The sequence below is a fragment of the Pavona decussata genome, unplaced genomic scaffold (assembly GCF_977016875.1).
Source record: "Pavona decussata unplaced genomic scaffold, jaPavDecu1.1 SCAFFOLD_386, whole genome shotgun sequence".
Classification (NCBI taxonomy): Eukaryota; Metazoa; Cnidaria; class Anthozoa; order Scleractinia; family Agariciidae; genus Pavona; species Pavona decussata.
The window spans coordinates 1,953,632-1,978,171 of record NW_028145758.1 but is presented as its reverse complement, the minus strand read 5'-3'; the positions used below and the strand labels follow the sequence as shown (position 1 = coordinate 1,978,171).

Sequence of the window (24,540 nt, the reverse complement as noted above, 5' to 3'; positions counted from 1 at the left end):
AGTTTTTTAAAATTATTTTAAACTTACCTTCAGAAATTATCTTGAATTTTTAATGGTGGATTTAATATCATTCCAATCCTAAAAGGATACTTTAGACAACTTAATGGTACGACATTTATTATTTTCAATAAACAAATAACAACTACTATTATTGTTACCAATAAAAATAACAATTTACCGGTATTTATGTATTTGGATACATCACAAAGCATAAGATTCATATCAATTACTCAAAACATGTGTGTATGCTTATGAAGAGACTTTAGCAAGGATTAAGAAACTAACTTTCATTTTAATCTGAGGTAAAACAACTGTCTTCCTGAGAGAGTCTATGGATATGATCAAGGTGAAGAATTAAACTTCGAAAATTTTGAATAACCATTAATTAAATTGACAAACTGGCAAGTGGAGTGATGGATTAGAAATGCTGATAAATAACAAATTTAGACAAATACATTGAAAATTGACCCATTTGCTTCACAAAAATGAACGATCTAATTTTTTCCACTTTTGAACTGTTCATCGCCAAATGAAGCTCACTCTGATTAATGGTACCATTGAGCTGTTGGAATAAATGTGGAGCAAAGTTTCTTGGAAAAGAAAAACGTGACAGCAAAAAACCACACACAAACCACCAACCATCAGATTAAATGTCCTTACAGGCTCTGTTCAGATGATGTAAATAAACTACCAGCAAGCTTGGCCTTGGACGTATTGAAGTGGGCAGAAAGGACTTGAACCCAGGATACCCGGATACAAGTCCAGTGCCCTAAACTAGTAATAACAAGAAGCTGTTTTCAGCTTAAACTCGGGCCATATTTGACTGCGTGGTGTGTAAGCCTACAATCTTTTAGCAGTGATAACCTCCAGCATCACTAATTCCCCCAAAAAGATATATACAGAGATATAGTGAGGCAATAAGTAACCACCAAATGGAATTGCATTTCTTGCAGTCAATGAAATACAGTGGAAAACGACATTTGTCGTACGAATGCTTTTTGTAATCCCCGGGCTTTAATCCTTACGTTTTCACCTTTCGTTTAGAGACAAAAACCACTTGTACGGTCGTGATATGTATGTGACGCCAGGTCAATGACGGATCGTAATTCCGGTATGATCTAGAGTAACGTTACGCATCACGCGTACATTATCCTTGTACGTTTTTCAATGTTTTTAAATGAAATTCAGGGGAAAGCATTTGTTATTTACCTTTCATTTGAATACAGGAACTGTTTCTACATGATTGTTTTTCAATAGTAAATGTGAGACATCTTTATCTATCTTGGCCCACGGGGTCATAGACTGATTTAGTTGCCAAATTTTCCGTTAACCCTTTAACATTTTTTATTCGATTTATCGTTCGCCGGCGAACAATAATTTTACTTGCTCGGTACAAGAGGAGAATAGCCTATGTTGGTAAACAAACAAAGCCAGATACAACGTTTGATTGAAGAGGTTTTTGGCATTGGCAGGTCTAAAGGAGTACCGTTAACGTTCTCTGGCAATTTCTAGTAAACTTTGTACTCTCAAGGTATTTAAATGCAAGAAAAAAAAGGTTAAAAATCCGACATGTTCATATCTGCCTGTAAAACAAATCATTCATTGCATGCAACCCACATTCTGCCAATTGTAGTGAAATATCGTGCCATAGATGTGGAAGGCAATAAAAGGGGTATAGAATGGTAAAATCCGAGACCCGCCGAGACCTTCATTTACAATCCGAGACCGAGACTTAACTACTTTTTCTAAATCCGAGCCCGAGACGTCGCGATGCAAAACGTGTCTTTTACTAACACTGCCGAAAAGCACAGTACGACAATTTACAAGCAGAATTTATCCAAGCTTACATGTTTCACAGAAGCTGCAGAAGTGATTGCGATGTTGAGCCGTTTTTCAAGATTATTGTTTGTTGTCAGTTTAGGACGGTTAATTCAGACTTAAATTTCGCTTGGTTTGCGAGACTCCGAGATTGAAATTTTAAAATGCGAGATTCCGAGACCCGTTTTATTTTTTTACGAGCTCGAGATTCCGAGACTCCAGTTTGAGACGCTGAGATTTTGAGACCCGCCGAAAATTTGCCGAGACCCATTATTTTTCAAGGACCATTCTATACCCCTAATAAAAGGTTCCCTGCTTAAATTCTCAAGCTACAGCCTGGCAACATAATGCATTTTTCCTAGTTTAAGGACCAAAAACTGTGGAATATTTGACCTTGTAACCCCACGGGGGGGCAACTATCAATGCAAACACAGAAAGAAATACAAAGGTCTCTCGCTGTTCTTAAAAACGATGATTTGTTGTTGAAAGTTCCTGTCGCTATAATGTTACAAAATCAACCCAGAACAAGGCGAACTCAAAAACATGAAAATAAAAAGAAAGTTTAGAGGGTTAAACAAAACTAACCTAAAAAACACTCCAGTTAGCCTAAAGAGCACTCCGGTGAGCCTAAATAACACTCAGGTTAGCTTAAATAGCTCCCCGGTTAGCTTAACGGTTAGCAGTTTTTGTTGGGGTTGTTCATGCCTCACATGCCTCGCACGTCTGGCTCGCATGCCTTGCATGCCTTGCTGGCTCGTATATTGTATACACTCCTCACGGCCCGAGTGCAAAGAACGCGACCGAGAATTTAAAGAATGTTAGAACGCGACGAATACTTAACTTGTGCCAGCCGAGTACAAAAAACGAGACCGAGAACAGTAACTCGTGGCCCGAAGTCTTATCTCTCGGCCCATCGTCACCCCAAAAAGAAAAAAAGAATTTGACAATGCTACCAAAACCTTAACTCGTGCCGCCCTACGGCCCGAGTAATTAAAGATTAGGGAGTGTCTTCGATGTCACCAGCCTCTCTCTCTCCTTTGCCAAGTTGGTGATGATGTCATCTACCCCTGCAAAATCTACGAGGAATGCCAGATACGCGCCCCCAGATTCATTCATTCAATCAACAATGCCCCATGCAATCTTGACTCCAATCTGTATTAGGAGTACATTCTTTCTACGTCAAATGCAGTAAAAAATGACAAAAAAGTCCAGTACCATATACCCACTGGCTAACCCACCTCATTGTGATGCCAATGACAAAAACAACCAAAAACCCCGGATATCTCTATATTTTACAAAGAAAATGTTCATCAGCACGCTTTGCATTTTTTTCTTACAATCTAAAGAGGCCTTTACTTAAATTAAGATTCATGAAAAAAATTTATTTTATTTAAGCACAACAAAATATAATGTTTATCATGTCAATTAAGTAACATTTATTTTCTTTTATTAGTTTAAGTGAAACTACGACTAACCATTCTTTTAATCAGTTAAAATATATGTTTAAAACAATGTGTGAGAAAAAGTATTATTTCATTTAATCATAACAACTCAATATCTACTGGTATATTTAAATTTTTATTTTTATTTGTTTTAATATTTTTAAAATATTTTCACATTTATAAAAATATAAATAGCCATATCAGAGTTACATAAATAAGATAATAACATTTTCTCTTTACTTCACTTTCACTACTAGTTGATTAAGATTTATTATTTAGTTGGGAAGTTAAGTTGTTACCTTAGATTTATCTGAAACTTGGTTATCAAAATGTAAGCTTTAAATAGTACTAATTATTAGGCTAAGTACTATTTTTATATGACTAGCAGTTTAAACTACTTTTGCAGTTTTACAGAAAATTCTGACAATATTATTTTTAAAAATCTTAGGTTATATTCTGCCGTTTATTTGTTTATTTAAGTTAAACAAAATTTATACAGTGGTGGCATGAAAAAATTAGATTATGAATACTGTGATCTCAGGGGTAAGATATAATACTACCTATGAGCATTAAAAATGTTAGAAAAAAAATTAACAACATGTAGCAAACGCATGTGTTCGTAAATTCTAAAAAATGTAAGTGTAACCATGGAGATCAAAGCCTAAATCTCATGGGTGGTTGCCTGAGGACTTTACTTTGTGTTGGATTATTAGGTGCCGTATTTCTTCCACTGACTGACTTTCTCTGTGGACTCTGACTTGGAGATTCACTGGGGCTCTTCCCACTTCTCAAGGGCCTCTTCCAAACGGGAACATAATTAGCAGGGGTTTTTACAGAGGGGTTCTTTTTGGTGGGTGTGTTAATTTTCATACCACTATTTAGTTCCTGTGAATCCTTGAAAAGATTTTCTCTGGCACTATGGAAATCCTTTCTTAAAATGTTCCTTGAGAGCGGGCTAAGGGCTTTTCTTTCTCTGGTGTCACGTTCTGGACCCCTGGCCTTGGGAGGTGCTTTATCCCTGCTTTTCTGTGCAACAAAACAAGGGAGACATAGTTACATGTGGTGCATGAGACAGGGATCCTGCTAAGCCTGGGTAAAATCCTTAGGGTCGATAAGGCAATTTGGCTACCATAAAGAGATTCAAGTGCTAATGCTGTGACCATTAGCCTTTCATCAGAGCGAAGGGCTAACATTCAGCATGTCATTCATAAACATCAGCATGGGGGCCAAACTACCTTTAGTTATCAACTGTTTGTAAAAAAACAAACATTCATTTTCACTCTCCATTGACGCAGTACCAATGACAGTTTCTTTCGAAACTAACCCCCTAATCCTAAAATCCTTAGGGAGTATTCCAGCATGACATTTTTAAAACATTCCATCAAATTAATAAATTAGTTCAAAAATGAGTTTGCCATACTGAATTTAGCAAATAAGTACTGAAGTTTTATGGGGATCCAATTTAAATTGAAGAAAATACAAAAATTAAAAAAAAATTGAGATTTTTGCAAAGAACTGTGTGGACAGTTGTAGCCTCCAATTCATATAATTCTCTGGAAAAACCTTACAATTCAATTGAAGCAGATCTCTATAAGATTTCATATTTGGCAAAATTCATGAGTCTATTCAAGAACTTGTTTAAAAATCTCATGTTAACCAGGGAATTGTGCTATTACCCAAATTTGATGTTAATCATCACAAGCAACATTTTGTTAATATTTTCAACCACTCTCCTTACGATGCCAGAATAAATGAAATGGAAAGAAAAGGCAGAATGGCATTTCTCTGGAAAAGTCTTGGGTTACGTGGAAGACCATACACACAGATTAGAAACAAAAGCATGCTCTCCATTAAACTTCTCTAAGATTCCCTCACCCCCTACCCACACCCACACACGCACACCTAAATCAGTAGCCCCGAAAAGCAACAAACACTCCAGGTACTTAACAGAGAGGAGGCTTCTATTTGGAACATTGGGATAGAGGGTAAAATGTCCAAAACGTGTACTATACCATTATTACTATTACACTGTAATAAGCCCCAGAATATCCACTGTCACTTCTCCCCTACCCCCACCCCCCAATAAACACTGTAGGTCCTAAAGTACACGTATGAACTCAATATTTCAGAACATAAACAGTTAATCACAATCTGACTGGGGTTACATTTTGTTTATGTGGTCATTAACATTTTCAAGCATAAAATTATGCAACATATTTAAACCACAGCAATCTTTTATTCTTAATTTCAACCGTATTTAAGGGAAGCATTTTCAAGTACAAAGGAGTAGGACAAAATGAAATTAGGCACAATTTTTTTGCAGGCTGGAACAAAAATATTAGCAACTGACATTTAACAATAGCAGTACAGTCTCCAATTAGATGCTAATTTTGACAATATTTACAGTTAACAAAACTATAGCTTATCGTAATCTAAACCAAATATTAGCTATAAAATTCTAATTTCTAATTAGTTTAACCTTGTTTACTCATATAATTTATCTTGTAACAAGTATTTTTCATGCTGAAAATAAAACTCACCTAATATTAAAATTATTTCAATCTCTGCATAGTTTTTTGTACAAACTTCATCTACAAAATTATTATCAATGATAACTCATTTTCCCTATCAAAAGTAGCTAATTTCAAATATTTATCATTTGAATCAATCATACTATCTTATTTGATTTGGTTTTTGAGCGAGAATTTTGAACGAACAAAATTACCACAAATTAATAGTTGCTCCATAATGTACCTATGATATTTACGTTTTTGTGTGGAGTTTTCCTGTTGAGCTCACCAGCATATTGGAACCCATCATCCACTAAAACGAATCATTGCCACAAAATCATGTTTAAAAAAACCAGGTCTGCAGAAAGCAGCTGCGAAACTTAAACAGTTTCATATGTTGCCTCTTGGATGCTATTTACAATAGGGTTAGTAAAACATCACCAAAAAGTGTTTTCTCTCAATCACGATCCTAGTATCGTAATAAAAGAACCACGAGATATGTCCAGGATCGACCTTGTTAGCAAGAATTTGCTAGCAAATTATTTTCGCAAAAGTAACAAGGATTTTCCTTGCTAGCAAAAACCGTTCATTACAAATATCGCAAGAATCGCAAGAATAACAAATATAACAAGATTCAAGACTTAGAAGAACTTGGAGGCAAGAGGGGCCCCGAAATCACCGCAAATATCGCAAATATCGCAAAAGTAACAAGGATTTTCCTTGCTACCTAAAACCGTTCATTACAAATATCGCAAGAATGGCAAGAATAACAAATATAACAAGATTCAAGACTTAGAAGAACTTGGAGGCAAGAGGGGCCCCGAAATCCCCGCAAATATCGCAAAAGTAACAAGGATTTTCCTTGCTAGCTAAAATCGTTCATTACAAATATCGCAAAAATCGCAAGAATAACAAATGAGCAAGATTCAAGACTTAAAGGAACTTGAAGGCAACAAGGGCCCCGAAATCTCCGCAAATATCGCAAATATCGCAAAAGTAACAAGGATTTTCCTTGCTACCTAAAACCGTTCATTACAAATATCGCAAGAATCGCAAGAATAACAAATGTAACAAGATTCAAGACTTAGAAGAACTTGAAGGCAAGAGGGGCCCCGAAATCCCCGCAAATATCGCAAATATCGCAAAAGTAACAAGGATTTTCTTTGCTAGCTAAAACCGTTCATTACAAATATCGCAAGAATCGCAAGAATAACAAATATAACAAGATTCAAGACTTAGAAGAACTTGAAGGAAAGAGGGGCCCCGAAATCCCCGCAAATATCGCAAATATCGCAAAAGTAACAAGGATTTTCCTTGCTAGCTAAAATCGTTCATTACAAATATCGCAAAAATCGCAAGAATAACAAATATAACAAGATTCAAGACTTAGAAGAACTTGAAGGAAAGAGGTGCCTCGAAATCCCCGCAAATATCGCAAAAGTAACAAGGATTTTCCTTGCTAGCTAAAACCGTTCATTACAAATATCGCAAAAATCGCAAGAATAACAAATGTAGCAAGATTCAAGACTTAAAGGAACTTGAAGGCAAGAAGGGCCCCGAAATCTCCGCAAATATCGCAAATATCGCAAAAGTAACAAGGATTTTCCTTGCTAGCTAAAACCGTTCATTACAAATATCGCAAGAATCGCAAGAATAACAAATGTAACAAGATTCAAGACTTAGAAGAACTTGGAGGCAAGAGGGGCCCCGAAATCCCCGCAAATATCGCAAAAGTAACAAGGATTTTCCTTGCTAGCTAAAATCGTTCATTACAAATATCGCAAAAATCGCAAGAATAACAAATATAACAAGATTCAAGACTTAGAAGAACTTGAAGGAAAGAGGGGCCCCAAAATCCCCGCAAATATCGCAAAAGTAACAAGGATTTTCCTTGCTAGCTAAAACCGTTCATTACAAATATCGCAAGAATCGCAAGAATAACAAATATAACAAGATACAAGACTTAGAAGAACTTGGAGGCAAGAGGGGCCCCGAAATCCCCGCAAATATCGCAAATATCGCAAAAGTAACAAGGATTTTCCTTGCTAGCTAAAATCGTTCATTACAAATATCGCAAAAATCGCAAGAATAACAAATATAACGAGAATCAAGACTTAGAAGAACTTGAAGGCAAGAGGGGCCCCGAAATCCCTGCAAATATCGCAAATATCGCAAAAGTAACAAGGATTTCAGTTCCTTGCTAGCTAAAATCGTTCATTACAAATATCGCAAGAATCGCAAGAATAACAAATATAACAAGATTCAAGACTTAGAAGAACTTGAAGGCAAGAGGGGCCCCGAAATCCCTGCAAATATCGCAAATATCGCAAAAGTAACAAGGGTTTTCCTTGCTAGCTAAAATCGTTCATTACAAATATCGCAAAAATCGCAAGAATAACAAATATAACAAGATTCAAGACTTAGAAGAACTTGAAGGAAAGAGGTGCCCCGAAATCCCCGCAAATATCGCAAATATCGCAAAAGTAACAAGGATTTTCCTTGCTAGCTAAAACCGTTCATTACAAATATCGCAAGAATAACAAATATAACAAGATACAAGACTTAGAAGAACTTGGAGGCAAGAGGGGCCCCGAAATCCCCGCAAATATCGCAAATATCGCAAAAGTAACAAGGATTTTCCTTGCTAGCTAAAATCGTTCATTACAAATATCGCAAGAATCGCAAGAATAACAAATATAACAAGATTCAAGACTTAGAAGAACTTGAAGGCAAGAGGGGCCCCGAAATCCCTGCAAATATCGCAAATATCGCAAAAGTAACAAGGATTTTCCTTGCTAGCTAAAATCGTTCATTACAAATATCGCAAAAATCGCAAGAATAACAAATATAACAAGATTCAAGACTTAGAAGAACTTGAAGGCAAGAGGGGCCCCAAAATCCCCGCAAATATCGCAAAAGTAACAAGGATTTTCCTTGCTAGCTAAAACCGTTCATTACAAATATCGCAAGAATCGCAAGAATAACAAATATAACAAGATACAAGACTTAGAAGAACTTGGAGGCAAGAGGGGCCCCGAAATCCCCGCAAATATCGCAAATATCGCAAAAGTAACAAGGATTTTCCTTGCTAGCTAAAATCGTTCATTACAAATATCGCAAAAATCGCAAGAATAACAAATATAACAAGATTCAAGACTTAGAAGAACTTGAAGGCAAGAGGGGCCCCAAAATCCCCGCAAATGTCGGGTAAAAGGCTCCAGTTCAAATCTGCCATCCAGCATTTTTGCAGTTGTTCCTTAACGTTCAGCACTCCATTGACATAAGCATTGTTGGTCGCCATCGTCCAGGGTACCGTGACAGTCAATTCCTTCCACCACGATAGGCAGCCAAATGTTAAATGCGCCGGCCAAAAAAGGATGTATGCTTAAATAAGAGTCGGTCGTATGCCGTATTGTTTGGAATGAAATAGACCGCGTTACCGCTAAGGTGTGATATAAATGATTCTTTTGTGTAATGTCGGCTGGCACGGCGTGTCAAAGACAAGGTTTTTTTGTCTCGGTCCCAAGGGTGCGTTGCTTCAACAGAGGAGGTTCCATTGTTATACAGATAATAAACTGAGCCCTAGGAAAATGATCTTAAAAAAGAGTAATTAAACAGAGTTCACGGATCACAAAGCAATGTTTATTATTCATAATTATCTACTCATTGCTTTCTACTGTGTATTTATTTTCCGATTGTAACACACACGACAGGACAACAGAAAGTTTTTCGAATTATTTGGCGCTGAAGTTTAATTGCTTGATAAGATACAATCGTCCTGAGATGTGTATTTCCATCATTAACTTTCTTTGGTCTTGAAGTTTTAAACTTGCCGACACTAGGATTAAGGATTAACAGAATTGAAGTACTCTAAACATTTGCCGGTTACGTTTTGTTGTAGTAAATTTTTTTGTAGCCGCACTATTTAAGCATAATGTTTATATTGATAGCAATGAGTAAAAGTTTCCCCAAAAACCGCTCGTTGTCTTGAGCGTTTTTGTTTTTTTACGTGTAACGGAAAGTAGTAAATTTTATGGCTTTGACTCCTGATAAGGTCTTTGAACACTTGTAAGGACCTGAAACGTCACATTCGGTTATAAGTTCATTATTTTTGAAAAGGGTGGTAACAATAAAAGGTGATTGAAACAAGCGGTTTGGGAAGAATTACTCTAATGCCGAAAATAACCAAAGGCCACCATAGGTAGTCGTTGATAAATATGTATCTTTACTATATAACTAATTCATCACAAACCATAACACAGTCGGGAAAGGGCATTGTTCATTCCGCCTAAGGTATCTTCACTCATTTTATAATAAGAAATATAACAATAATTTACGGGTCGTCCGCGGTTGTTTTGACAAATCAATACACCAAGTAAAATCGATGAAACAATCAGGTAAAATGAAAGCACATAAAAATCTATTTACAAAAATGTGTAATTGGTAAACTTTGTGTTCTAATGAAAGTAATGTTGAATATAGTCCAGGGTCCTTGTCATGGGTGTTGCAACAGTTGATTGTTACTTATCAAACATTAGGTCCAAATTCAAGTCGAAATTCGGCACGATATCTTCGTACTCCATGTCAGCTATTTCTTTTAAAATTTCTTCCTCATCAGCGGCAGACTGTTGTTGAAATATTGTCATACATTGTTGTATTTCTTTTTCCTCTTGTTCGGAGATCTGATTGTCGGTAGAACGGTATTTTTGGCGAAGGAAGTGCCCTTTGTCTTTCCGTAGCCACTCGGATATCTGCCGTTTTTCTTCGTCTCCAAGAAATTCACTTGGCGGAACTACTACAAGTACCTGATCTGATGACCCATTTTCATTTCCATGTTGATGGAATTAAGAACGAAGCATACACTGATTGATATTACGGTATTTTGCTACTGACAGTAATTAATAATATTCACTTGGTGGTTTTTTTGTTCAACTATAAGTTTAATTTAACTAGATAAATATTACCAGATTACTGGCAATGCCTGTTTTAAAACCATGGGTATTGGACAGAAACATACATGTACAATGCGTGGATCTGATGACCCATTTTCATTTCCATGTTGATGGAATTAAGAACGAAGCATACACTGATTGATTGATTGATTGGCACTGATTGGCCCTATCTTGCCTTCATCTTATCCTAAGTCTTGAATCTTGTGACATTTGTTATTCTTGCGATTCTTGCGATATTTGTAATGAACGGATTCTGCTAGCAAGAAAAATCCTTGTTACTTTTGCGATATTTGCGATATTTGCGGACATTTCGGGGCCCTTCTTGCCTTCATTTTATCCTAAGTCTTGAATCTTGTTACATTTGTTATTCTTGCGATTCTTGCGATATTTGTAATAAATGGTTTTTGCTAGCAAGAAAAATTCTTGTTACTTTTGCGATATTTGCGATATTTGCGGACATTTCGGGGCCCTATCTTGCCTTCATCTTATCCTAAGTCTTGAATCTTGTGACATTTGTTATTCTTGCGATTTTTGCGATATTTGTAATGAACGCTTTTTGCTAGCAAGAAAAAATCCTTGTTATTTTTGCGATGTTTGCGATATTTGCGGACATTTCGGGCCCCTTCTTGCCTTCATCTTCTTCTTAGTCTTGAATCTTGCTACATTTGTTATTCTTGCGATTTTTGCGATATTTGTAATGAATGCTTTTTGCTAGCAAGAAAAAATCCTTGTTATTTTTGCGATGTTTGCGATATTTGCGGACATTTCGGGGCCCTTCTATCCTTCATGTTCTTCTAAGTGTTGAATCTTGTTACATTTGTTATTATTGCGATTTTTGCTATATTTGTTACTCAGTCTTTTCTCATGGCAAGAAAATGTCTTGTTACTTTTGCGATTTTTGCTATTTCTTCTATACTTTTCTAATAGCCGTTTTCTTTGCGACAATTGCGAAACTAATTTGCTAGCAAATTCTTGCTAACAAGGTCGATCCTGGACATAAGTGAGAACCACACAATTAATCAAATGCCAACAAATTTTAAGGAACAATTAATGCCTGTACCTGTTGGCCATGAAGATTTCAAACCAATTAAAGAAGAAACATTAATGAAATCATGCAATTTTTTTCAATTTGTTTTCTTTTCAGCCAATTAGAGTTCATTTAAAATATAAACTGCATCTGCATTCAGTTTTATGTATGTTCTCAAAATCAAGATAGTATTTCAACTTATTATATAAAGAAAGGTTTACAATATTACTCTACAAGAGCTGAGACGGTGTTTTGTGTTGCCAACATCTTTGAATTCTTGATCAAAATTACTTCAAACTAGTTTAATTATTTCTCTGTGTCTAAGGTCATGGTAAAAACTTGGGAAGAACAGGAAATAAAATTAAGCAAGTTTGAAATCGTTGGGAGCGAAAAATCATTTTAAACTAATACAATACTCTTACAATTGGTTAAAGGCAATGTAACAATATTAAGGAACTGATCAGAGAAATTGCCTGTTCCACTCCATGGTTTTAAGACCAATGTGACCAAACTTCGCTGACCAACACAATACATCTTCCATATTTTGCAGGCTAGATTACTGCTTGTGGGTAAAGCTTACATTTCAGGTAACACTTAAACTCATTTTTTACACTTCAATGAAGATGTTTACACTGCAATAAAGATCATCAATACTTCAATACCAAAGCTCACATCACAGTTCAAAGAATATTTTTACCTTGTAGCTGAATCCCAAAAACCTGCAAAGCTACCCACTAAATCACATTTAAACTTAAAATTAATAGCTATTTATTTAAAAAATACCAATTGCATAGTACTTACTATCAATTTAGCTTCAAATTAAACTATTTTAAATTTTTATGCTCAAGCACAAACGTTCAATTTTCTGGATCAACTTGTATTAAACCAAATAGATATGATGGTTTTGTTGTACTTGAGCAGTTAGTTTAAGTTTGGCGTGCTTCATGTAAATCTATAAATATTAAAAGCAATATTTTATTGGCATTCTCTTTATTCATACATTTATCCTGAACCTGAACTTCAACAGAAATAATTGGCCATTCTGAGAAGTTCAATTTTTATGTGTTTAAGTTCCTGGGTTAATTAAGCCATCTATATAGATCTTCTTTTCTTGTGACATATGATTCATGCAATGGCTTGCAGAACCAAGTCTTTTAACCATACACATTGCTTTCATCCTCCCCTATTAAGGCAGGCTTCAAGACAATGTCCCTTTCAACAAATTGCCCCAAGTTTATTGAATCATTTTCAGTAATTTCTGGTACATGAAATACGTTTATTGGAGTTCCATCTTTAGATTCCACCCTTGCACCATGAGATCTCTTCCTCTTCCTAACTTTGTCATCTTGAACTCCACAAGTATTGTCCAAACTAATCCTCCGCAAGCAAGGACCACGCTTTGTCCTCAAAATTGGTCTGCACTTTACATCAGACCATGAGAGACCATGCTGATGTGGAAGAACGCTTTCTTCGCTGAGGGCATTAAGTACTAGTTCAATCCCAACCCTCTTATCTTCTGTTGGACTGTTAATTTCAGGGCTGCTTACATGTCTCACTGGCAAATTCCCACTAGTCAAACTTTCTATGTTTTCCCACATATTTTCACAATAATTCAAATTGCCATCTGACCCATGATGCAAATCACGAGCGGAACTAGATTCTGAAGACAAGTTGAGAACTTCATCTGAGAAAACAACTTTCTTGGTTTCAAAATGTTGGTGGTCTCTCGGAAGAGAGTGCCTCTTTGAATTGGAGTGAGTTTTCTTGGAGAAATAATTTACCGTTTGCACAGCAATGGCAGCTCCTCTTAACCTCCTACGTGGATTAAAATTTCTTGTGATCTCCATTCTAAGATTAACATGAATGTCCTTGTCTCCAGTTGTGTGACCCTGTGAAAGAATGAACGAATGAATGAAGAAAAAAGAATGAATGAAAAAGGTGCTTAAGAATGAAGACTGTTGCACTGTGCACTCATGCTTTTAGCTTGACCTTACTACCAGGGCCTAACAGACTCTTCCATGGGTGCCCTGTTGTATATTGTTGTTGCTTTTTAATTCCTTTTTTTCTAACGCAACAAATGTAAGTTTTTAAAGAAGTTTTGCAAATGGACATGAATTGTACAAATTGATACAAATACTACATAATATATAAGGATCTAGAACTGAAAATAAAAAAAAATGGATTTTTTTGCCGAAGTTGTGAGATGTCAATTTTCTGGTGATTAAAAAATTTCTTGCACATAGTCCCAATTCACGCAAAAACACCTCAGTCTGTTTCAGAAGGCACCATCCTTAAAGAAACCCCAGTTTCTCAAATCATCCCACTAGTGCAGAATGTATACACAGTAAGAAAAGGAAAAACCACCCTCAAATCTACTCTATTCTAATCCAACTCTCTTAAGGTGAAACGAGAGTTTTTCAGATCATCTCAAGATGTGCAGAACAGTAACAAAAGGGACACTGTCCTTAAATCTATAATTCTAATCCAACTCTACTAATGTAACCATTTCGTCTTCATAGCAGGGCATACAGTAGAAGTAGTATCTCAACATGTGCCATAATGCCAGAGAACAACAACCTTGTGAGCTACATTTGACAAGTCCTAGAAGACAACTCTGTTTTTTGGGGGGTACATCAGTTTGCTAGCCTTGGGAGAGAAACGTTTGAATGGTGTATGCTCATGGTTACCAGCTGTGCAGCAGTGCAATGATAATGGCAATGAAAGGCCGGGCTTATAAGTAGTTACAAAACAAAAAGTCTTGGGTTAATAATTATACATTTGGGGTTAGCGTAAAAGTATTATTATTGTTAGTACAATAGTATTAGACAAGTGTTATTGTTGAGTTATTAGTCATGCAGAAAACTTAAGTTGGCAATTCTGTATTGGCAAACTTTTAGAGCTTAGCAATATTCTGACATGCTTTCACAAGACAAACCTTCCAAAATGTATTGTTATTGCTAAATCTTGCCTAGATAGCAATTCCTTCCATATCCTTCTCTCTGGGATTTGAAGTAAATCACAAACGTTTACTAATCAAACAAAGTTTCCCAACACTAAATTTCGTTAAGGAAGATGATAAGATTAGCAACTACGTTTGATTTCTCACCAACAATTTGCCAACAAATTTGTTACCTATTGTTGCTACCGTCCTAAATATGCCAAATTGTATTTGCCAAAAAGTAAAGTTTGCAAACTTATTTTACATTTGTCATGCAAAGGCATGATCAGTGTGTTAGTCAACAGTTATAGTGGTTGTAAGATTTAAGGTTTAGGAATCGGGTTAGAGTCAGTGCAAACTGGATTTAAATCTTTAATAGAGTGCCATCATCACTTCTCTGACTTTGACTTGATTTAGCAATATTTCAAGTTGTTTTTCTAACTTTCCTCTACCTGAAAACTCATGGGATTGAGTAAAAAAAAAAACAAAACAAAAAAACAGGAAAACATAAAACAACTAATTAAGTACAGGAGGTGAAATTTTCACATGTGCAATGGAGTGATGATTTGATGAAGTACCTTGATCCATGAATGATTCAGCACTTCAAGGGCAGAGAACCTTTTATTGTCATCCACAACTAGCATGTGATTTATGAGATCCTACAACAACAAATTTACAAAACTTGGTAAAAACACAAGAACGTTTATTATACACAAGAACATACAGCACCCCACTCAAACCCTCGAGCCATGTTAACAAGTCCCTTCTGGTTCTTCTTGCCTATAAAGGGGAAGTATCATGGGTTTTTTTATATCTTTTGTTGAAGATATGATGAAATAAGACCTTCAGTCAGCTGCCAAATAATTCTAGAATGACGAGAGGAAAGAAATCAACTCAAACCTTGAAAGGAACAAGTCGTGATCTGTTCTAGCGCATTTTGAAAACAAAAATGTGAGAAACTTGAAAAACATTAGCCTTACCCTGTCTCTGGTCAGAGGCACTAATTGACAGTTTTATTGCACTGGGGTGAGAATTTATGACAAACTTGACGATTATTATTTCGTTGTTTCTGCTGACAGACAAACATTTTTGGGTTTTGAAATGACAGCAAATTTGCATGATACTTCCCCTTTAATTATGTGAAGTAAAGATGCCTTTGCATGGGCCAGGAGTGTCAGTTAACCCTTAACAGTCAATTCACGTCACGAGTGACAGTATTTCTGAGAATGAAATGAACATTCGAATTTCTCTTTGTAATGTCCGACATTTGAATGGAATGTTGAACATTTCTCTGGAAATCTTTCCAAAAAAGACACATTAACAAAGAAAAAAAAAGATTCAAAATACGTGGGAAACAATTGTTATTCTTGAAATACTTAATGCTGTAATGTAAAGAAAAATTCATAGCTTTATACCATCAATAACCTAGGGAAATTTCTAAAGGAACTCTGAAATCTCGTTGCCGATGTTCAAAACTGACATGTAAATTTCAAAACGCTGTTCAAATTTCAAAAATACAGGTCACGCATGACGTGGATTGACTGTAAGTCCTAACAGTGATCAGCGAAAACAAAGGAACTTCATCCTGCAAATTTGAATGTTCTTTGTTTTGGATGTCCCCGTGCGTAGCTTGCGTCCCAGCATGGTGGATTTTGTACCATGTGACCTGGCATTAGCTGCAAAGGGCTCATTATGATATGTCATATAGCCACTCTCATGTACACAACTTCATTTAAAGTCTCCTTGCTGCTATAGTTGCAGTTCATTGGAGCTTCATTAGTACCTCCATCAACTAGAACTAAACTGTGCCCCCAATTCTCTGTGTGTCACCAGGTAACTAAAGGCAAAGGGCTTACACGCTACTTCCCACTGTGAAAGTCAATTTCTATGCAGAACATCCCAAAACCTGGTTGTATGATGACGTTAATAACAAAACACTCAGCAAAAAAGTCATGTTGTACCTTTGCAGAATCTGAAATGTCATCCCAAAATGGTGACAGGTATTCAAATTCCCCTACAAGGATCAGATCAAACAGCTCATCCTGATCAGGACTGCAATGAAAATAACAAAATAATGAAGATACCTGGTCTGAATTTGGTATTGATTACCACTTTAATGTCAGATTAACATGCCACTGATTGTACTCTATAAACCTCAATAAATCTGAACTGTGCTTTAAAATTAAAAAAAGGTGGTAAGACGTCCAAGTCTTTCACATTAAAATATGCTGACTGCTCATTGATAGAATAGTGTGACTTCCCATACAACAGTAACAGGAATGAATGTGATCATAGAAGGCCTGTGTTGAAAGGAGTCCAAGCTAATTGACTAATGAACATTTCTTACACAACTTAAGATATAATAGGGCCACAGGGTTATCTGCGTAAGCTGTCACATGTTACCCTCTTTAAATAAAGTCTCTCTCTCAAACTGCTCCCAACTGTAGTTTAATTTCGTGAATTCTACCAGGTCGCACTCCACAATAGAACCTGGATAACCCAAATATCACAATCACTAGCTATGAGTGTTATGCTAGGTATGAGTGTGATCACATTTCACTTTGATTATTTGGATGTTTAAGTCAATGATATTCTTAGGACAAACCTTCTAAATGGTGGAAATCCACAAAGAAGAATGTAGGTTATTACTCCAGCTGCCCAAATGTCAACTTTAAGCCCATACCTACACAAAAGACAACAAATATACTTATTACCTTCAGTTGGTATGTTTTTTTTGTATATAATAATAATTGCAGTGGTAGTAGTAATAAAGATAACAACAACTTCAGTTTAGTGTAAAGGTATTTACATGTAGCACAACAGTGCTAAATTATTGACGACACTACAGATAACGAAAAGGAATACCAGTGTTACAAACTGAACATAAATCCCAACTGGGGAGGGGGTGGGGAGCACCAGATTACAAGTCAAGCATCCTAACTGGTCAGCTGTACTCTCAAACCCTTAAATGGATTAATGATAATAAAACAGATCATTTGAATTTATTCCTTGTCTCTCTTATTAAGCCCTTGCTTAGCATATAAATTATTATAATTCAAATACATACCCTGATTCATCCAGAATCTCTGGTGCAACATACGTTGGTGTTCCACAGACAAGAAACATTGGGCTTTTAACTTCTGTGGCTAAACCAAAGTCCGCTAGCTTAAGCGATTTCCTGTTATCTGAATAATTTACAACCTGAACAAAAACAAAGAAAAATATTCCCATCATGACTAAGTGATTGAGATGGAACTTCTGACACTGTTTGGAAAACAAAACTACAAAACAGGTTTTGTTAAACCCCTACACAGGAGGGTTAGTTTCTTTACTACTCTTGTCATGTTCCTTACTACTACAGAAGGAAGGCTAATCATTGGTCACTGCCTGATACATACATGTTCAACATTGTTGACCTGATATGATCCAAAAAAACCACCTTTCGACCCGTACAGATGGTCTAATTTTGACCATTTGAACTATGGCTCATTCTGAAAGTGTTAAACCATGAAATACACGCTTCCAGCCCTCTATTTAGTGGTCTCAAGCTTTGAGAACAAGCCATAATTCAAATGGACAAAATAAGTCCATCTGTATTGGTCAAAAGATGGCATTTTTGAGTTGTATCAGGTTGACAGTTTTGAACAACCCTCACCTGATGGGACTAGAAATAAGCAGTTGAAACTTTGCAGTACATGTCAAAGTGACCATCTGATACATTGTGTGAAGATGTTAACAATGTCAATATGCTTTATCAGTGTAACTGTTTTACTTACTAATAAATTTTCTGGCTTAATATCTCTATGTACAATATTCATTGAATGTAAGTAATGCAGTGCAGATGCCAAGTCTCTGATCATGTGACTTGCGTCCTTTTCTGTGTACTTTGTCGCTCTGACTATGGCCTCAAAAAGATCTCCACCCTAAAGAACAATGAAAAAAAAAACAATAATTAAGTGTTTCAGTCAAACCTTCAACTGCGAGTTCTCATGTGTGCATTGAATCTGAGAGGAAAAGCCAAAGTACTCTGAGTCTAGTCAATCTGGGAATTTGAAGCCTAGCTGCAAATTTTTCACTAGAACTTGCTTGAAGGACAAACAAGCTAGAAATCTTAAACCCTTTTATGTGTGCCAATTAGCACAAATTTGACAAATGTTCAACTGTTTTCACTTGGCACAAAACCAAAAAGGAAAACAGCACCACAAGAAGGCACTGTTCCAAGCTGTTAATTGAATGGCCATTCTTTGGGATTTCATCACAAGACTTTAAAGTTGTAGCCACACTACACAGCACAATAAAAATTATCACAGTGGCTTTCATATGACTGATCACACTTCAGGATTTCAGCCACAGACTCAAAAGTTAGAACCACCCTGTACAGCATAACAAACAGCACCAGAGGAAAGTACTGCTCAGAAGCTTGCATTTGAATGGCCATACTTTAGGATTTCATCTACAGACTCAAAACTTAGAACCACCTAGTACAGCATAATAAACAGCACCACAGGAAAGTGCCGCTCAGTAGCTTTCGTATGAACGATCACATTTTAGGATTTCATCCAGACTCAAAAGTTAGAACCACCTGTAGTGGCATTATGGTCGCTGTATTGGATTTTGTTCTCAGATCCACAACATTAAAACTAAATTACACAATATAAGAAACATAATGATTCTCACCTTGACTAATTCCATTACCAGGAAAATTTCCTTTGGGGTTTCATATTCTTCTATAAGCTCTACAATATTCTTGTGTCTTACTCTTCTTAATATACTGATTTCATTCTCTACCATGTGTTCCTGAAAGAACAACAACAAAATAATTTTTCACATGAGCTGACTGATCAGAGAATTTTAGGCTGGTGCATCTTGTAAATATTCAAAACTGTTTACACCACAAATGCATTAATATATCATATATTCCTGTTGCAAGTAAAGATTGTTTTTCCTGCTCACCTTGCCTTTTACTTTAGCTTTGCTAATTATCTTTAATGCATATTCTTTATTAGTTTTCCTACAAACAAAAACAAGATAAGTTTTAACACTTGTAAAAACAACAATAAGCATGTATACGTACTGCGGATGAAAGATTATAAAGGAGAATAGATTCTCACAGTTATCTACCAACCAGACTGTTGCGAGAAAATGCAGCCTTTTTTTTTTGTTTTTTTAAGAACAGTCTGGTTGAATCTTTCTTCTATATAATCTTTCATCCGCAGTACGTATACATGCTTTATAGTTATTCATATTCATTTATTCTTCACGGGTATATTATGAACTCAGAACAAGACCAGCTCCAAGTGGGCTTGATAGTTCATTTGGTAGAGCACTGCACTGGCATCACAGAGGTCATGGGTTCAAATCCTGTTTAGCCTGATTTTTTTCCCGGTTATTTGTAACAGTCTGGTTGGGTAGATAACTGCAAGAATCTTTCTTCTATATAATAATAATATTATTAGAAATAATGTTGAAGATAGCAAATGGTGTCGCAATTTACATCAAGGGAAACAAACGTTTTTACTACCTTTGAAGCAGTTCTCAATCTCAAGAGTGTCACAAAACCACAATCACAGTAATCACTTTAACCAATAACAAACACGCACTCGTGAATGACAAAGACCCAATCAAAACTTAAAGCAAATATAAATAATTTTACAATAACTGTCCAAATTCCCGCTCACTGATTGGCTCGTAACTATTGTCTATAAGAGTACAGACAATAAAAATGACGTCAGATGTAATGCGCGCGCTTTCTCGACGAAAAAAATAGCCAATTCTGCTCGTACTTTTTCCATGTTATTGTAAAAAACAAATTGACAGCAGTTTTCTATGGTCTAAACTCTTATAGACCATAAAATGACACCATAAAATGTCCAAAACTAGGCAGTGAAACCACTCGCCTGCGGCTTGTGGTTCCACTTGAGTTTTGAACATTTTTTGACGTCAGTTTATGGTCTATAAGAGTATAGACCATAGAAAACTGCCGTCGATTTGTTAAATGTACCATCAAGTGCGGAAATACATGCTAAAAAGTCATGATTGACTTTATTATAGTTTGTATATTATTAGCTAAGAAAGTGGTTGAAGTTTTTTAACCAATCACAGAGCGCAGTATTTAAAGCAAAATCAAAGTTGACAAAAAATGATTTTGTCAGCCTTGATTACTTTTGGCAATTGATTGAACAGCGCTCTGTAAAATAAATATTCCTGTGATGCTTTCCATTTGACCAAAAGTTTTGGTTGAACCACTTGGTACACTCCAATCCGACGGACATTTTCGAGATAGATAGATAGATAGGTAGCTTTATTAAAAATCAATTGCAGCCCAGAGGCTGGATTATGGACTGTACAATACTGTGATGCTAAAATACGCGATAAGATAAAAAAAAAAAGTATTATAAATAAATAAATAGCAGTATAAGTAAAAATAAAAAACAAAGGAACAACTTAAGATACTATATCATAAAATATAAAAAATAGCCGCAGATATACGATAAAAATGCATGATAAAATGCATGATAAAAATGCATGATAAAACTATTCTTAAATCTGTGAATGGTTTGAACCCAGGAGTCATGTCATAAGTATGTAAATTATGATCATCCGGGTGAGTGTAGTCCTGAGAAGGACTGTTTGTGGTGACTTTGACTGACGTTTCGACAACCTGAGCGGAAGTCATCTTCAGAGTCAAGTGAATTGTGGAACGTCAGTAGGTGGTATATACGTCTCTGGTTGTTAACCTGATTGGTCAACGAAGTCCAGATGTTATTGGTTGTTTGTCAGTAAGCCGTGATGTTATTGGCTGTGAAGACTGTAAAAAGTGATTGGTGTGTTTCGATCCGTCTTTTGTCAGTCAAAAAGTCCGTGGGTCTATTGTTAGTATAATGTCTAGCAACATTCAATCAACTGCCAAAGCGTATTAAAGTAGCTGAGACATACCTATTTTTACACTCTCTGACAACGGCAAAGTTTCCATCTCCTATAACTTTTCCTATTCTGTAAAATCCATGCACCGATATTCTCTCTCTCTTGATTTTCTTTGGATCTTTAACTGTAACCAAATTAAAGGAAATTAAAATATTTTCTTAAAATTAGCATCCCAGTATAAAATTATATTCTTATGTAAATTAATTATCTATGCAAGGAAAGGAAAGAACCTGGAAGGAGAATAGTGTTGTATGTAATTTATGAAAAATGAAAATTTTATAACAAATACACCTGATATCATTGTCATATGAACCTGGCTATTACATAATGACCAAGTCTGGCTATAGCTTAAAAATTAGCAAACCTGGCCAGTGTATGTGAGAGCTTGGAATCAACTCCCCCATAACATTTCTTTTAGCTCTATGCACAACTGAGTTTTGCTTTGTTAAAGTGCCCCTAACCCTTCAATTTGTTTTCTTTTGGTAGATTTCCATATCTTTCAAGAACTCATTTTCGAAAAAATTTTTGAGAAATATTGAATCCTTTTTTTTTTACGAGCGCTAGAAGTGAAGGCAGTCTTGTCGATATTTTCACCTATCGTTCGCATTAGTCCCCCACTCGGCCAAACATGGAGCGTGACGTAAGAAAAGGACATCGTGCAAAAATATCCGAAGATTCGCGGTAATGCTTCAATTGTAAACAGAGAAAATGGTTGGAAAATGTGTGGTTTTTGGATGCAGCAGCTCTCGAAATGTAGAGAAAGGAATCAGCATGCATAAAAGGGGTGTCGAATGGTCCCATTCAATTTAAAAGTGCTCGCAAAAATTGGCCTTTGCTCGAATTGCTCGCAAAAATTAAACGGGTGCTCGCTTGCTCGTGCTCGCAAAATTTTTGCAACTGCTCGCATGCTCGCACTCTCGTTAACATGTACTCGATTGCTCGAGATTTCGTTAATCCTATTAATAAAAGAGAGATTCCAGCTCGCGGAAAATTTACGAAGTACTCGAAGTGCTCGCTGCTCGCTATCTCTATTTTTCTAAAGTGCTCGCTGCTCGCCATCTGTATTTTCTAAAGTGCTCGCCGCTCGCAAGAAAAATTTGACAACAGCTCGTGCTCGCAAAAATAAACACAGTGGTCGCATGCTCGCAAATGCTCACAAAGACCATTCGATACCCCTCATAAGATTCCTTCTGAATCCTTCTGGTGTCCTTTTCTTACGTCACAGTGTCAAATATCGGACGCTTCTCATTGGCTCGTTCCTAATGAGCCCACGAGAGAAAAATTTGTCCAGCGGGGCTTAAAGGGCGCAAAAATTTAAAAATTTTAGTAACTTTTAGCGCTCGTAAAATAAAAAGGATTCAATATTTCTCAAAAATTTTTTCGAAAATGAGTTCTTGAAAGATATGGAAATTTACCACAAGAAAACAAATTGTAGGGTTAGGGGCACTTTAAGGACAATTAAACAAAATTTTTTTCCTCAAAAAGAATATAGAGGACATACACAAACCAGACCATAAAATGAATTTTGTGATGGCAGAATGTGAAGATGCTAGAGAGCTTGACAAGAAAGATAACCGGATGAAATCAAAGCTCCAAGGCTGATAATTCACCAGCTGCGTAACAGCTGAAGTAATTTTATTACGGAAAGATACTCTCATTATTTAAAGTAACGTCTAATAGCTCTTCCAAATGAAAATAAAAAACCGTGGCAAAAATATAATGTACAGCCACATCGCTACAGAATTCCCTGGAACTGTATGATTTAATGCCAAAAAAGAAGGCTACAACTTTCTCCCTTAGACAAAACATGTCAAGTCATTACCCAAAAGTTGATACAGAACATTTCAAAAATTCTTCAACAACAGCCTTGCTTTAAATAACAACTTAGTTATATTAAGATTTTTAGTTATATTAAGATTTTTTTTATCTAGCTTCCTAGTTTTATTCTGTATACTTTTCCCCTGTTAATTATTGTTAATATTGTTATCAGGTGATGTAACTTAAGATATGTATTAATTTTTATCTTTTGATTCAATACAGACATTGACTATATTATTATTTTAATTATTTCTACTGTTTCAATTTTCATAGCTAACAACTAAACAAGAGTTCAAGCAATATAAAATGTCAACAAACCAACAATGACAAGTCCCTTGGGTGGAGGTTATTTTAAAAAAATAATTTGCCGTGTATTTTCTTCATACAGTTTAATTTAAAAGTATGTTTGTAGTAATGGCCTTACTACACTCAGTTAGACACGTGTTATCTCCAAACTGAGGTGCCAACGATCCCAGCAGTGTACAGCCGTTTCATCCAACTTGGAACTAGTCGGCACTGCATTAGGGCATGGGAGAAATATCTTATTTCTCCCACCTCAGTGATCCAACATGTGTGGTACACAACGCGGATCTTCAGAGATAAGAGCACTAGCAGTCTTAAACTACTAGTGTGTGTAATTGAACGAAGTACATGTACATTACTACAAACACAATTTATTATTGTTATATGCCTCAGGATTATAATTTATGTGCTGTCTTTGTTATAAGTTTAATTTTCACAGTAAAGACAGACACATTTAAAAGGTTTAAAGCAGCTGCTTGGCCTATATTATTCAATTTTACATCAATAATATTTAATACATGAGCCAACCAAGAGCTCTATTTATCTGTCAAACATGTAACTTGTTATTTATAGTACTTTTAACTTTCATTGCATTAAACAGTTGTATTAGTTTGGAAGAAGAATTCATTGACAGTCACGATTTAAAGCACAATAACATTGTATGTCCACAAGGCACTTTCTTAGGCTTTTAACTTAACAATGACTAGTTTTAAAGCACAGGTGGTCAAAACCGAACATGTAAAACAAAACAAAAAAAAACTTGTCCTAGGTGTCACGAAGAAAGACAATATTTCATAATTTGAAAGAA

General features: G+C 35.8%; 1 protein-coding gene across 6 annotated transcripts in view; it reads right to left on the bottom strand.

Annotated features, from left to right (window-relative positions):
• LOC146451598 (serine/threonine-protein kinase DCLK2-like) overlaps window positions 1–24,540 on the bottom strand; it is a 54,611-nt gene that overhangs the window by 3,632 nt on the left and 26,439 nt on the right. For 4 of the 6 annotated variants that reach the window (XM_085099020.1, XM_085099019.1, XM_085099018.1 and 1 more), the window contains 9 exons: window positions 21,624–21,735; window positions 19,641–19,698; window positions 19,365–19,484; window positions 18,464–18,610; window positions 17,755–17,888; window positions 17,293–17,370; window positions 16,649–16,739; window positions 15,266–15,346; window positions 12,878–13,638 (listed from right to left, as the gene is read on the bottom strand). In XM_085099020.1, coding sequence (XP_084955146.1) covers window positions 12,904–13,638; window positions 15,266–15,346; window positions 16,649–16,739; window positions 17,293–17,370; window positions 17,755–17,888; window positions 18,464–18,610; window positions 19,365–19,484; window positions 19,641–19,698; window positions 21,624–21,735 — 1,556 coding nt within the window. In that variant the 3' untranslated portion in view covers window positions 12,878–12,903. Of the gene's footprint in view, window positions 1–4,132; window positions 4,287–12,877; window positions 13,639–15,265; window positions 15,347–16,648; window positions 16,740–17,292; window positions 17,371–17,754; window positions 17,889–18,463; window positions 18,611–19,364; window positions 19,485–19,640; window positions 19,699–21,623; window positions 21,736–24,540 lie in introns of those variants that run through there. The other 2 variants (XM_085099022.1, XM_085099021.1) reach the window with 2 other exon arrangements.